Source organism: Aquarana catesbeiana, linkage group LG02, assembly GCF_042186555.1.
Source record: "Aquarana catesbeiana isolate 2022-GZ linkage group LG02, ASM4218655v1, whole genome shotgun sequence".
Classification (NCBI taxonomy): domain Eukaryota; kingdom Metazoa; phylum Chordata; class Amphibia; order Anura; family Ranidae; genus Aquarana; species Aquarana catesbeiana.
Genome location: NC_133325.1, coordinates 701,132,181 through 701,148,552, shown reverse-complemented (window position 1 = coordinate 701,148,552; position 16,372 = coordinate 701,132,181). Strand labels below are relative to the sequence as shown.

General features: G+C 43.1%; 1 protein-coding gene across 1 annotated transcript in view; it reads right to left on the bottom strand.

Annotated features, from left to right (window-relative positions):
• Positions 1 to 16,372, bottom strand: part of SPATA22 (spermatogenesis associated 22) — a 39,887-nt gene that overhangs the window by 11,529 nt on the left and 11,986 nt on the right. Inside the window, exons 2-5 of the mRNA XM_073614369.1 lie at positions 15,290 to 15,427; positions 9,897 to 9,957; positions 4,647 to 4,956; positions 1,693 to 1,822 (exon numbers count right to left, since the gene is read on the bottom strand). Coding sequence (XP_073470470.1) covers positions 1,693 to 1,822; positions 4,647 to 4,956; positions 9,897 to 9,957; positions 15,290 to 15,427 — 639 coding nt within the window. The remainder of the gene's footprint in view (positions 1 to 1,692; positions 1,823 to 4,646; positions 4,957 to 9,896; positions 9,958 to 15,289; positions 15,428 to 16,372) is intronic.

Genomic DNA, 16,372 nt, shown 5'->3' with positions numbered 1-16,372 from the left:
GTGTATGAATGAATGAGTGAACTACAAGTATAGACATTTTGCATATGTCGGTTTGTAGTTCTCCATGACCTACATGGCACCTGCATGGTACCACTTTCGCAGTGAAATTTGAGAAACCCCCATTTATATGTTTGTTATGTGTTCCCATTCACCATACCTAAAAATATTTTTTTTTTCATTACCTTTCTACTTGTTTTTTTTTTAAACAGGTATATACATAGGACTGCAAGCTATTCTAAACAATTTCAGAGTGGAGACAGACTGAAATAAACTGCACTAATATACAATGCACCACCCGATCCTTGTTAGGACAAACAGTGTTTACATATAGTTTACAAATGTTAATAGAGATCTGTCAGCTCAGTTAACTATGTTAAACATTACTCCCAGCCTCCTCCTGCAAAGCAAGTAAAAAAGGTAAGCAACAATTTTCTTTAAATATTTTGCTATGTGAATGGGAACATGTAACATATCTTGGCTTTGATTTACTAAAACTTTAGGGTGCAAAATCTGGTGCAGCTCTGCATAGAAACCAATCAGCTTCCAGGTTTTTTTTGTCAAAGCTTAACCGGCTCCCGACCGGCGCACGCCGATGTACGTCGGCAGAATGGCATGGCTGGGCAAATGGGCGTACCTGTACGTCCATTTGAATTGCCCGCCGTGCCATTGCGTGCGCGCACCGGCCGGGAGCTCCGTGAGTCGGGTCGGGACTCGATCGCCGCGGGGATACCCGCAATCACCTCACGGAGAGGACGAACGGGGAGATGCCGTTGTAAACAGCATCTCCCCGTTCTGCCAAGTGACAAGTGTCACTCGATTTCTGCTCCCTGTCATCGGAGCAGAGATCAGTGACGTCACACATACAGCCCATCCCCCTACAGTTAGTAATCACTCCCTAGGACACACTTAACCCCTCCCTGCCCCCTAGTGGTTAACCCCTTCACTGCCAGTGTCATTTACACAGTAATCAATGCATTTTTAATTGCACTGATCGCTGTATAAATGGCAATGGTCCCAAAAATGTGTCAAAAATGTCCGACATGTCCGCCATAACGTCGCAGTCACAATAAAAATCGCTGATCGCCGCCGTTACTAGTAAAAAAAAATTATTAATAAAAATGCCATGAAACTATCCCCTATTTAGTAAACGCTATAACGTTTGCGCAAACCAATTATTAAACGCTTATTGCGATTTTTTTTTGTAGAAGAATACGATCGGCCTAAACTGAGGAAAAAAAATGTTTTTTTATATATTTTTTGGGGGATATTTATTATAGCAAAATGTAAAAAATAATGCGTTTTTTTCAAAATTGTCGCTCTTATTTTGTTTATAGCGCAAAAAATAAAAATCGCAGAGGTGATCAAATACCACCAAAAGAAAGCTCTATTTGTGGGAAAAAAAGGACGTCAATTTTGTTTGGGAGCCACGTCGCACAACCGCGCAATTGTCAGTTAAAACGACGCAGTGCCGAATCGCAAAAAACGCTCTGGTCAGGAAGGGGGTAAAATCTTCCGGGGCTGAAGTGGTTAATTGACCAAGCTGATTGACTATCATGCCCAGCTGTACCAGATTTTGCAGTTTTAGTAAATCAAATGCCAATGCACGTTATCTCAGGTTGGCTGCAAAAAATGAAAATACACTTAAAGGAAGGATTTTTTAAAATTGTGTTTTTAATTTACCATTATACATACCTAATGTCTCAAACAGTAATGGAGTTTGGTCTGTGTACTGACTCCAGTGCTTCATGCTTTCAAGTGATGCAGTTATGATTCTTAAAGTATTACGTTTTTCTTTAAGAGTGATTTGATAAAGTGGTATAACCTTTAAAAATATAAAGTAATATACAATCTGTTAAAATCAAAAAGAAATATAGACAATGCAACAAGACATCATTTCATCCCATTACTTCATCTCATCTAATCATCAAGTATCAGAGAGCCATAGGCTCAACTATAAAGGACAATTGTTTATGATGGTAGTTTTTACCTTTGTAGGGTTATTAACATGTGCTTCCCACATACCCCATGCTACCTATGTAAAAGGAGCATACACTAGTCACACAATATATATATTGTTTGTGGAACTGTAGACAAAACACACATAAAGTACATTCCCCATACCACATAAGTCCACTACTTGAGCATCTTCTTTGGAACCAACAGTAGATACAGTACTGGTGCATTACTGTCTGTGCTGAACATGCTGCAGTCCCCTTTGCTGCATTCTTGGAACATGGAGTATAATACAGTGCCTTGAAAAAGTATTCACACCCCTAGAAATTTTCCACATTTTGTCAGTTACAACCAAAAAACAGAAATGTATTTTATTGGAATTTTATGTGATAGACCAACACAAAGTGGCACACAATTGTGAAGTGGAAGGAAAATGATAAATGGTTTTCAATTTTTTTTTACAAATAAATATTTGAAAAGTGTGGTGTGCATTTGCATTCAGCCCCCTTTACTCTGATACCCCTAACTAAAATCTAGTGGAACCAATTGCCTTCAGAAGTCACCTAATTAGTAAATAGAGTCCAACCGTGTGTAATTTAATCTCAGTATAAATACAGCTGTTCTGTGAAGCCCTCAGAGGTTTGTTAAAGAACCTTAGTGAACAAACAGTATCATGAAGGCCAAGGAACACACCAGACAGGTCAGGGATAAAGTTGTGGAGAAGTTTAAAGCAGGGTTAGGTTATAAAAAAATATCCCAAGCTTTGAACATCTCACAGAGCACTCTTCAATCCATCATCCGAAAATGGAAAGAGTATGGCACAAATGCAAATCTACCAAGACATGGCTGTCCACCTAAACTGACAGGCTGGGCAAGGAGAGCATTAATCAGAGAAGCAGCCAAGAGGCCCATGGTAATTCTGGAGGAGCTGCAGAGATTCACAGCTCAGGTGGGAGAATCTGTCCACAGGACAACTATTAGTTGTGCACTCCACAAATCTGGCCTTTATGGAAGAGTGGAAAGAAGAAAGCCATTGTTAAAAAAAAGCCGTAAGAAGTCCCGTTTGCAGTTTGCGAGAAGCCATGTGGGGGACACAGCAAACATGTGGAAGAAGGTGCTCTGGTCAGATGAGACCAAAATTGAACTTTTTGGCCTAAAAGCAAAACGCTATGTGTTGCAGAAAACTAACACTGCACATCACCCTGAACATATTATCCCCACTGTGGAACATGGTGGTGGCAGCATCATGTTGTGGGGATGCTTTTCTTCAGCGGGGACAGGGAAGCTGGTCAGAGTTGATGGGAAGATGGATAGGGCCAAATACAGGGCAATCTTAGAAGAAAACCTGCAAAATACTTGAGACTGGGGCGGAGTGTCACCTTCCAGCAGGACAACGACCTTACAAATACAGCCAGAGCTACAATGGAATGGTTTAGATTAAAGCATATTCTTGTGTTAAAATGGCTCAGTCAACAGATCTAAATCCAATTGAGAATCTGTGGCAGAATGTGCGACAGGAGGGAGGGGCTAGGAGCACAGAAGAGGGACCTGAGAAGAGGAGGATAACATGTTTGTTATTTTTATTGAAAAAAAAAACAAGACTTTACAATCAATTTAAGTTTGGCTTTAATACTTCTCATATAATTGGTCTTTTGCTAATTCTATTTTGTTAATTGGAACCATTCTGGCCGTTTAACAGACCTAAACGTGGTTGACTCAAAATGCACAGGCAATAAGCTGACGGAAGCATACTACTTTTTTGTGGCTACCCTAAGTTTCCTTTCACATAAATGCGAATTCGATGCATTTTTAACCACATCCGATTTTCATGACATATGAACCAAAACGTTTTTTTATGAAGCTGGTTCATATATAACGGCAGCGCGAATCCGCCAATTTAAAAAAAGTGCTGTGCGTTTTCTGAGCACTGTTGTGTGATTCAGATGCGAATACCAGGCTCATTGCCTTCTATAGGAAAGCATCTGAATTGCACATCTCATCAGTTTTAAACACAAATTTAATCAGAAAAAAACAGCGTTCGGGTGTGTCCCCCCCCCCCGAATCAATACCAGGACCTTTTGGGTCTGGTATGGATTTTAAGGGAAACCCCACACCAAAAACATTTTTTAAATGATGTGGGGTCCCCCCCAATATCTATACCAGATCCTTATCTGAGCATGCAGCCTGGCAGGCCAGGAAAAGGATCGCCCCCTGACTGCATGCTTGTATAAGAACTGGATATGGGTTTTGGGGGGGTCCCACACCCATTTTTTAAATGTAATTTGGTGTGGGGGTTCCCCTTACAATCCACAGCAGACCCGAAAGGGCCTGGTATGGATGGGGGGGGGGGGGGGCAGGCACGCCTTTTTTTCACAATTTGTTATTGCCAGAAATGTTGTTTTTACATTCAGCCGTCAGTGGGGAACCCCTCTGACAGCTGATGAGTCCTCCATTGTTAAGGACACGGTGGTTGGCTTCCCACTCCTTAACAACCAGCTAATGTTAAAGACACCAGCTCCAAAAAATTGTGTCTGAACCGCATGTAAATTGCAGCTGAACTGCTGAACAGCTGCCTTTTTCAAAATTCGCAGTAAAAACTGAGGGGAGATTTACACTGGGCATGTGTAAACCTAGCCTTAAACCAATACTAAAAAATGAAGCTTTAGTTATAGCAAAATATGACATTATAGTACCTGCACCATTTCTTCCTCAGGCATGTCATCAAACGCATCATCTTTTTTCACTTTAACATTTTTAAAGGTATATGGAGGCTTTGATCCAGATGATGCAGCGAAGGAATACTGTAATCTCTTTGAAGATGATGTGGATGTTTGTTTTGAAAGCTGTAGTGGAGAATTAACTTGTGTAGCATAGTTATGGTTATTGACCTGACCTTTTGAACTGTCTGACATTTGCATTTGTCCATAGTGTCTTTTAGGGTAAGAGTTCAAATCTTTAGCGGAAGTGCATAAATCATTTTCATCTCCAAACCAAAAGCTGGACCTGCAAATGTAAAAATGCATATAACTATTGTGATAGCTAACAACAATATAACATTTAAAATATATCCTCAGGTTTAAAAGCTATAAACATGATTTTAAAGCTATATTATCCCATGATAAAAAATAAACTTTTAATTTCAAAAACTGCTAACCTGTATATATGAGGAACTTGTGGGAAGATGATCACACTGTTATGGGTTTAATGTATGGCAACTAGTGTTGCACATAATTCTACAGCAGCTTTCAAAAGTGATCTATCATCTCTAAATGCTGAAATAGTAGTAGAGATCTGCCATTTCCTCAAATATTCCTATTGGTCTGTCACTATAATTAGCAGCCACCCTTGACGAATTTCATCTACCTTCAGGTGATTTGACACTGGCAAACTGAGCTGTATGAATCCTCCATTTATCTACTCCCAACTTTCAGGTTTTTTTTTAAAGCAATAAGGGGATACACAAACAATCCCATTTTCTTAATTGTATATTAGAGGACAAAAGCAACAGAACTGAGAGATGGGTAACGTGGCAAACAAATGCCAACAGGTCCATAGAACAGAAAGGAGAACCTGAACCCAACAGCTTTAAGGACCTTATGGCATCAGCAAATGTCTGCACATCCACCTAGAACTTAGCAAATGTATGAACAGAAGACCAGGTGGCAGCCTTACAAATCTGGGAAATAGATGCCTGGTGCTAAAAGTCCCAGGAGGCACCAATGGATCTAGTGCTCTAACAAGAAAAAAGAGGAACCCTGTCCATCAGGGAATAGGCCTAAACAATGACCTGTAATATCCACTTATCAATGGTGGAACGAGAGGCAGGCCGCCCCTTGCGAGAGCTTCCTATAAAAGGACAAAGAGGCAAATTGATTGCGTGAACATTGCTGTAGCTGAGCAATAAGCCCACACAGCACAAACCACATTCAGACAGTGGAGAGTCACCTCTCTAGGATGCTTTGGAAAAGGGCAGAAAGTAGGTAGGACAATGTCCTGATTAAGGTGGATGAAATAAACCACCCTGGACAGGAAGAAGTCCCTAGGCCTCAAGACTTTATCCCTGTGCAATACTAGAAAGGCTTCCTTGCACGATAAGACCGCAAGCATAGTAAGGCCTGGCTGAGGTAATAGTAACAACCTTTGTACATGAGAACATCCAAAATAATTTCCTTAATTGGATCAAAGGGAGGCTTTTGAAGGGTGGACAAGACCAGGTTAAGAACCCACTGTGACACTGAAAGAGATCTAGGTTAACTATTAAGTTATCTTATTATTAGGTTAACCGCTTCAGCCCTGGAAGATTTTACCCCCTTCCTGACCAGAGCACTTTTTGCGATTCAGCACTGCGTCGCTTTAACTGACAATTGCGTGGTCGTGCGACGCTGCACCCATACAAAATTGATGTCCTTTTTTTCCCACAAATAGAGCTTTCTTTTGGTGGTATTTGATAACCTCTGCGGGTTTTATTTTTTGAGCTATAAACAAAAAAAGAGCGACAATTGGGCTTCCACTCACATGACAGAGATCACTGCTCCCGATGACAGGGGATGAACTTCCCCATTCTGTGGCTTTGTGACACGATCGCTGGGAGACTGGTGGATATCCAGTCCACCAATCCCGCTGTTCGCGGTGCCTGCTATCCCCACCTCTTAAAGGGGACGTACAGGTATGCCCATTTGCCCACCACTGCCAATGTGCCCACGTATATCGGCATGCAGCGGTCGGCAAGTGGTTAATAAAGTTATTAGGTTATCTAGACTGTCTCTTAACATACCATTTCAGCTCCCGGAGGAGATGTTCCCCATGTGGGGATATTCATGACCCTCAATACCGTACCAGTTACACATGGATGCCCTGTAAGTATCATATAGGGTGTTTTACCCCCCCATTTCTTTTTATATTTTTTACACCTGTGACTATAATAGACCAACTAGAAATGCACAATATATCATTACAGAGATATCTTGCACGCGTACATGCTTGCTCCTGATGAGTGACATCAAGTCACGAAACGCGTTGAGCTAACAGATGTCTTGTTCAAATCGCATACTTTATCCTACCACGTCATTGTGGATTCTGTTCATGCATTATGTATTTGACTATATTATAATCATGTGCTATCCAATTTTGGGCTTTTCTATATGTATCACATGTCATCCATTTTTTTGATTATTTATGTATTGCTGTATGAAATAAAGTTTTTCATTTATTATCTTACTCCATGCAGGTATTTAATTATATGTGTAGTATAACAATTTTCTATTGAATATGAATTATGAGACAAATGTCCTACCCCTTTACATATATCATAGATACTGTATATCAATTATAATGCCACACAACACTTGACCCTCTGTGTACTTCATTTAAGTCCTGCCTCCCTGTTCTCATCTCCTCATATAAAGTCCCACAGACCCCTCTCTTTTAGATAGATCTAGGTTAACAAAACCATTGGACGAAGGCCTTCACCAGGGAGTGAGAGGCCAGCAGTCGCTGAAAAAGGATAGCCACAGTGTACTCAAGGCCAACTGCAGATCCAAGCCCCACTGAAGAAAGGCCAGGATACAGCCCACGGAGTATTGTCTCAAATGGAATTTACTCTGCTTGCACAATACCACAACTTTTGAGGTATAATGATAGTCTTTGCAACAAGTCAAATTTCTGAGACAGAAAAGCGTAGGAAATTAATCACTAAATCTGACAAGCACCTTTCCCTTAGTAACTGGGATTCGACAGACAGGCCATCAAAGTTAGCAACCGAGAAACAAATATGTGGACTGACCCCTGTGACAGAAAATCCAGAAGGGCCCATGTAAAGTTTGTCAGAAGTTGGAGCAGGTCCATGTACCTCGTTCTTCTGAGCCAGGTAGGGGTGATGAGGATCACCAGAATTCCATCTGTATAGATCCTGCGAGGTAGCTAAGGAAGAATCTTCAATAGAGGAATTGTGTAGATCAGGATAAACTGATCCCAAGGAGTCACCAGACATCCACTCAAAAGGCCTGAGGATCTCTGGATCTGGCAACAAACCTGCCTAGTTTGTTGCTGTACCTGGATGCCAGGAGGTCCCCATCCAGTGTTCCCCATCTGTGACAAAGATCCTGAAATACTTCAGGGTGGAAAGACCACTCTCCCATATCCAGCTGTTGACTAAGAAAGTCCACCTGCCAGTTTTCTGCCTCTGGGATGTGCATAGGAAATAAAGCTGGAATGTGCTGTTTTACACAGAATAGGGCACCAAAGAGTAATTCCTTTGCAAAGGGAAGCCTCTCTTTATCTTTACTTACACACCAGCTCCACCAACCAATACTTGAGCCACAAGATTCTCCACATCTGAATAGACAGGAGACTCACCCTGGAGATCTGTTCAAGAGCATTACTCAGTCTACGCAGTTTCGCAAGGCCCAGGGAAAAAATTCCAGCCGCTGCAAGAGTAAACGGTCCATGAGAATGGGTTATGAATCTTCTGTCTAGACCATACTGCAAGGATCTCAACAATTTCCATGGCAGAGATAGTAGGTTGCATAGCACTTGTCCACCTGATGTTTAAAAACTGGAACTTCCTCTACAGAACCCATGGCAGGCAACTGCAGAGAGGACAGCTTTTTTGCAAAAACCTTTCTCCATAGGGTACTGCTAAACAAAGTGTTTAGGGGGAAGGTAAATCTTTTCAGTATGTGGTGTGTGCTCTCCTCCAATGATCAGACTTGTTCTGACACCCCCCTGCACAGCCATTCAATGGGAAGATCAGTGCACTGCTGTTTCTCCACCTCCAGCTCTCTGAGCTCTTTATGCAGCAGAGAACAGAGATTATGTGATCACTTTAAAAAAAAGAGGGGGAAAAGGGGTATTCATAACATTTATATATATATATATATATATATATATATATATATATATATATATATATATACAAATGTTTTGCTTTTCATTTCTATTTTAGACTGAATGGGTTGTTTTACAAGGTAAGGGTTTTACATATACTTTAAGCTATGTTTCTATCTGTTTGCCAGATGTTCCATGTAAACAACAACTTACAATGCACTTTTGGAAATATAGTATTATTTTACAGAAAAACTATGGGCATTGGGCGTATACAATTGGTTAAAAAAGGCTTGCAGCACAGGGCGTGGAACCTGTAGGCTACATGTAAAAAAAATAGAGCTTTGACTATCATCATTACTGTAGGGTGGAGGACATTACCAAGGACAGTAAAAACACTTGGCACAGTATTTATTCAATTAAATATAAAGGCCATTACAGTAAAAACAACTACTGTAATCAATGTGATTTGTAGGACCAGATTCAGATGATACTTTACAGATATATGAGTTTTTAATAAAAAAAATAAGGATGCTAAATGAATTGTATAAAATAAAAACCGTGTTTTGTGTTACACTTCAATTTGCTATTCACAAAACCAACAAGCGAAGTGCCACGACTACGATCCAGATGAACACTTCCACATGCACATGTGGTAATACCTTAAAAGTTGTAAAGCAAGTCAGACTAAGAACTGCATGTTTTCTAGAGCACCAGTAAATATGACATACCTTGAAAAGTTTTCAATGTACAAAATATAGGAGGAGAATTAGCCAGTGCGTAATTTTGCATGACAAATGAGGTTAGTTATTGATTATATAGTTTAGGTATGGATATATAATTATAAAAGATTCAGTGGAAAAGCACATAGTAAGTTAATTTTAAAAGGACATTTATTCTAATAATGTGTATAAATAAAAGACCAGTGCAAAACTCAAATGTATTCCCAATAAAGTGATAAATAGAATTTGCTAAATGTGCTATGAGGAAACATTAATCTACATTATTGCCAAATTTAGTTTACAACAAACCTCACAACAAATAATAAGCATTGAAACACAATCGTACTTCACCCTATAATAAAAATATAACATAAAACATAATTGAATTAATGTTCTTACCTATAATCTACCTTTCTTGCTGCATTGACCGCCTGGTAAGTTCTGCTTCCCCACATGGAATCTGAATGGAAACATAACAATAAGTGCAATTTCGGTCAAAAACTAACTAAGCTCAAATCTACTCCCACCCCCATTCTATGCTTATCTACCCTGTAAAAGGAAAGATGCTGATACCTACTTATTCTGAAGTCCCTTTGGTTCAGTCATATGATCTTTTCAGTGGTGCCGGTGTCTTGCCGAATAAGTTCCTTCGGCGGATAAGTTCCCCCCCTGTACTGCGCAGGCGCAGCGCCTGCGCAGTGCCAATTAGTAACAGCCACCGGAGATAGCCGAAGCTCAAACTCCACAATCAGCTGTACACGGCGCCTGCGCTCTGGGTCCAGGTTCCTTCCCTACCATCCAAGTGGACCTAGAGGGGGAATCTAAAAGAGCCGAGCGCAGCGAGGCCGTGCCCGAAGCGTGGCGAGCCCTCTTACAGGTGCTGTCTACAGCTGATTTGGACCTATTCCCCTTCGGCTATATCCGCCGGATCCTACTGCGCAGGCGCAGCGCCTGCGCAGTAGAGGGGGTCCTTATCCGCCGAGTGGAACTTTCTCGGCAGAACACCGGCTTCAGTGTGGAGGAGAAAGCAGCAACAATAGCTCTAGAGCCTGGGCAATGACGTCCCCTATTGGCTTACTATGGGGCAGCCATTGTCAGCTGTCTCTCCTCTACACTGAAGCTGACGCTAGAACCTGATCATGTGACCACACTAGAGCGACTTCAGAATAGGTAAGCACTAATGTAATTTCTGTCTGCTGCCCCATTCCTCTGCTATCCACATGAATCCCCTCTGACAAGTTCTCCTGAAACCAGGAGAAAAATGGTGACAGGGGAGGGATCTCCAGTACACAGTCTGTGATTGACAGCCTCAGCTTGGTTCCTGTGTGCTGTGTGAAGGGGGTGTGTCCCTTCCCTCCAATCAGCTCTCAGAGCTCTCTTCACTGAGCTCTGTAGTGTGTAATTTCAACTCCCCGCCAGGTTTTCTGAGAGCTCAAATAAGCTTTATAAACTCTGGACTTTGAACGGATGTAGAGAAGACTGCAGATAAACAGGTACAATTTATTTAGAAGGATTTGTTTCTAGTCTGTGTATCACCTGAGGGAGAAAGAAAGATTGAACCAAAAACAATAGAAAACTCTCCTGCGCTCAGGTGACCAGTAACTAAATATGTGGTGCGACCACCTTAATGGGGTAATGCCTGACATCTTGCAGCCCTCCTTTGAACAATGGGTATTCATATGCTAAAAAGAAAAAAAGAAAAGGAGGGCGCACCGACCTAGTGCATTACCACTGGTAAACTTTATTACAGCATAAAAACAGCAAGAAATATACTCACAAACGAGCTTTAACAGGGTCAGAAACGGCTCTAACAGGGGCGCAAATGCGCTATTCTGTAGATCGACACACCAGGACCTATTGTCAAGAGGGTCAGACCAATAGATGGCCGATGGCTAACGCGTTTCGGGGGAGAACCCCTTTATAGAGGTAACCACGAGAGATCAGCCATTGCCCGCTCAGGCTCTGAAGAAAGGGGTGCTCCCCCGAAACGCATTAGCCATCGGCCATCTATCGGTCTGACCCTCTTGACAATAGGTCCTGGTGTTTTCTTTCTTTTTTTCTTTCTAGAAAGAAAGATTGACCATCCTGTTAGTGCCCCTGTGTGTAAGTGAGAGATCGAAACTATCCACTAAGTGAGACTGCCATATCAGAAATACTGTCAGAAAGAGACTGTCCAGTGAAAGTGCCCTGGTTTTTTTAGAGAGAGAAAAACTACACTGTGTGTGAGTCAGATTGTCCTGTTAGTGCTTTGTGAGAAAAGGTCCCATGGATATCTAAGAGGGTCTGTCTTCTAAATGCCCTGTATGTGAGAGATTGTCCAGTGACAGATAATATCAGACTCGCAACATACAGATAAATGCCTATAAGCTTCAGGGTGCTTATAAAAGATTGGATAGATGGTGCTCTCCATTACTTTAACACTAGCGGGTGCCTGCTAGAACTCTGATATTGTTATAGGTACAGGTACGTGATTTCACTTCCGGGTCTGTGTCATGCGCGCGTGCCACTGGCAACCCGCTCCTGCTGTGATTGGGCACAGCAGGAGCCAATCAGCAGGTCCGGCGGACCCACCAATCTTTCCTGATGGAGGCAGAACGGCGATCTGCCTATGTAAACAAGGCAGATCGCCATTCTGTTAGTAGGGAAGACAGAGATCCTGTGTTTCTGCTAAGCAGGAACATGGATCTCTGTCTTTCCACAATTAAAGCACATCCCCCACACAGTTAGTCATTAGTACAGTGACAGTGGATATTTTTTAGCACTGGTCCCTGTATTAGTGTCACTGGTCCCCAAAAAAGCATCAAAAGTGTCACTTAGTGTCCGCTGCAATGTCGCGTCCCGCTATAAGTCACTGATTGCCACCATTACTAGTAAAAATAAGTAAATAAAATTTTATAAAAATATCCCATAGTTTGTGGATGCTATAACTTTATGTATGCATTTCGCCCTCCCACCGGGCGTTATCAAGCACCTAATTTCCAGTTGGAAGAGCCGACTTTATATACAAGAAGATGGTCACCTCCCCCTTGTTAAGCCAATAGAAAAAATCATGGTGGCCATTTTATCGGTTAGACAAAAGTGTCTTCTTCACTGTATGGTTGAATAGCACCTCGTGTACAGCAGCTGCAATTTTCATTTTCACATATTTCTTCACTTCTAGCGCGAGTATATATATATTAGGGGTGTGCATCTTCACTGGTCTCACGATTCGATTCAATTACGATTATCTGGTCAACGATTCGATTCGATTCCACGATGCATCACGATTACCGACGAGCTCCCACTTCCGCTTGGGCACCTAGGCGGCCCTTCCACCCTGCAATCTTCTGGGACACATCACAGTTCCCAAAAGATTGCCCGGCTATGCAGGACAGCGCAGTGAGACATGCGCACCTGGCTGTGAGGCTGCAAGCTGTCACAGCCGGATGCCCACAGTAGTATTGCCAGCGCTGTGGACAGGCAGGGGAAAGAAGGGAGGGTTTGGGTGGCCACGTCGCTGGATTGTGGGACAGGTGAGTGTCTATTTATTAAAAGTCAGAAGATGCACTTTTTTTGTAGCTGCTGACTTCTAATAAACAAAAAATTGACTGGAACTCCGCTTTGAATTAAAAATAACCTCACTCCCTAAAAAGTGCAGTAATCCGGTGCACTACAGGGTACAGAGATTCACACACACACGGCTGCTGGGAGGTCAGAAGGGATAGAATCCACAGATGACAAACAGCCCTGTGAAGTTCCCTGTACTGTCTCTGTGCTGACCAGTGGCAGCTGGTGCTCAAAATATTTATGGGGGGTGCAAACAAACTGAAAAATACTGAACCTCCCCCATCAAATGCAGCCTCACTGTGCCCATCAAATGCAGCCACTGTGCCCATCAAACGCAGCCACTGTGCCCGTCAAACGCAGCCACTTGTGCCCGTCAAACGCAGCCACTTGTGGCCATCAAACGCAGCCACTTGTGCCCAAACGCAGCCACTTGTGCCCGTCAAACGCAGCCACCTGTGCCCAAATGCAGCCACCTGTGCCCAAACGCAGCCACTTGTGCCCGTCAAACGCAGCCACCTGTGCCCAAATGCAGCCACCTGTGCCCAAACGCAGCCACCTGTGCTGAAACGCAAACGCAGCCACCTGTGCCCAAATGCAGCCACCTGTGCCCAAACGCAGCCACTTGTGCCCGTCAAACGCAGCCACCTGTGCCCAAACGCAGCCACTTGTGTCCGCCAAACGCAGCCACCTGTGCCCAAACGCAGCCACCTGTGCCCAAACGCAAGCGCAGCCACCTGTGCCCATTAAATGCAGCCATCACTACCCCCCCCCCCACAATTACTTTCTCTTAATAAATGTTGTATTACAATGGATGCTGTGCCCCCCGCTGTGACTTCTAATAAACAAAAAATTGACTGGAACTCCGCTTTGAATTAAAAATAACCTCACTCCCTAAAAAGTGCAGTAATCCGGTGCACTACAGGGTACAGAGATTCACACACACACGGCTGCTGGGAGGTCAGAAGGGATAGAATCCACAGATGACAAACAGCCCTGTGAAGTTCCCTGTAACTGTCTCTGTGCTGACCAGTGGCAGCTGGTGCTCAAAATATTTATGGGGGGTGCAAACAAACTGAAAAATACTGAACCTCCCCCATCAAATGCAGCCTCACTGTGCCCCATCAAATGCAGCCACTGTGCCCATCAAATGCAGCCACTGTGCCCATCAAATGCAGCCACTGTGCCCATCAAACGCAGCCACTGTGCCCGTCAAACGCAGCCACTTGTGCCCGTCAAACGCAGCCACTTGTGCCCGTCAAATGTAGCCACTTGTGCCCATCAAACGCAGCCACTTGTGCCCGTCAAACGCTGCCACCTGTGCCCAAACGCAGCCACCTGTGCCCAAACGCAGCCACTTGTGCCTGTCAAACGCAGCCACCTGTGCCCAAATGCAGCCACCTGTGCCCAAACGCAGCCACCTGTGCTCAAACGCAAACATCTGTGCCCAAACGCAGCCACTTGTGCCCGTCAAATGCAGCCACCTGTGCCCAAACACAGCCACTTGTGCCCGTCAAATGCAGCCACCTGTGCCCAAACGCAGCCACTTGTGCCCGCCAAACGCAGCCACCTGTGCCCAAACGCAAACGCAGCCACCTGTGCCCATTAAATACAGCCATCACGACCCCCACAATTACTTTCTTTTAATAAATGTTGTATTACAATGGATGCTGTGCCCCCGCTGTATGTGCTTTTTAAAAAATGATGTCACTTCATACCGAATTTCTCCGTAGTACGATCATGTGACTCCCGGCTCGTCCCGCCCCTCTCCGCTCTCCTCTCACGTGTCTCCTGAGTCCTGACGTCAGCTGGGAATTCTCAGTCTCGCCCGCTGACTATAGTTATCGTATCAGAAGAGAGGCAGGCGGGACTGAGAATTCCCCGCTGACGTCAGGACTCAGGAGACACGTGAGAGGAGAGCGGAGAGGGGTGGGACGGGCCAGAAACCTCACATGATCGTACTACGGAGAAATTCGGTATGAAGTGACATCGATTTTCCGGTCCTTATGCATCGATGCCGCATCGGGGACACCCGAATCGCGATGCATCGATGCAACGACTAATTTCAGCACCCCTAATATATATATATATATATATATATATATATATATATATATATATATATATATATTATTTTCACCTTATCACAAAAAAATCGCCTGGTCATGAGGGGGGGGGGGGGGGGGGGCGGACTGGTAAACCTTCCAGGGCTGAAGTGGTTAAAGGAAAGAAAACATGTCTTGGCTAACCTGTATCTGCTGGTGCCATGGAGGAGAATTCAACACTCTCTGGAGCAAAACCAAAGACTTCATTTTTTTGAGGAACTGAGATTAGTGGTTGTCTGTTTCTTTTCTTTTGGCTGAAGATAGGTAAAGGCTGAAGACAGGCTGCTAAACAAAAAATATCTGCTAAACAAGGTTGTTAAACAAGAAAGTACTTTCATAACATAAAAAAATATATACTAGATATGAAAGCATACTAGATAATAAATGATCTGATCACTGTCCAACACTTTATATGTTAATACCGAGTCACTCTACAGCATTTTCTTCAGAAGACGGGGCTGTCAGAAATACATTGAGCTTCTAACCTCTTTTGCACTGAACTCTTATGCCCTGTACACACGATAGGATTTTCCGACAACGAAATCCATGTTTTCTTTCTGACGGATGTTGGCTCAAACTTGTCTTGCATACATACAGTCACACAAAGTTGGTCAGAATTTCCGAACGCCAAGAACACGTTGACGTACAACACGTCTGACGAGCCTAGAAAAATGAAGTTCAATAGCCAGTGCGGCTCTTCTGCTTGATTCCGAGCATGCGCGGGACTACTTTGAAGTTGCACAGATATGAACGGTACTCATTGGAAATCATGGGGTATGACTTGTCATGCAACTTTGCAGTGCCAAGTCACAGGACAAGTCGCACAAGTGTGAAAGGGGCTCCATTCACACTTGTGCAACTTGTCATACAACTTTGGAAATCAAAGATGCATGACAAGTCATTCCCCATGTTTCTTTCAATGATAGCCATTCATGTACAGTGAGGGAAAAAAGTATTTGATCCCCTGCTGATTTTGTACATTTGCCCACTGACAAAGAAATGATCAGTCTATAAATTTAATGGTAGGTTTATTTTAACAGTGAGAGACAGAATAACAACAAAAATATCCAGAAAAACACATTTCAAAAAAGTTATAAATTGATTTGCATTTCAATGAGTGAAATAAGTATTTGACCCCTTCGCAAAATATGACTTGGTACTTGGTGGCAAATCCCTTGTTGGGAATCACAGAGGTCAGACGTTTCTTATAGTTGGTCACCAGGTTTG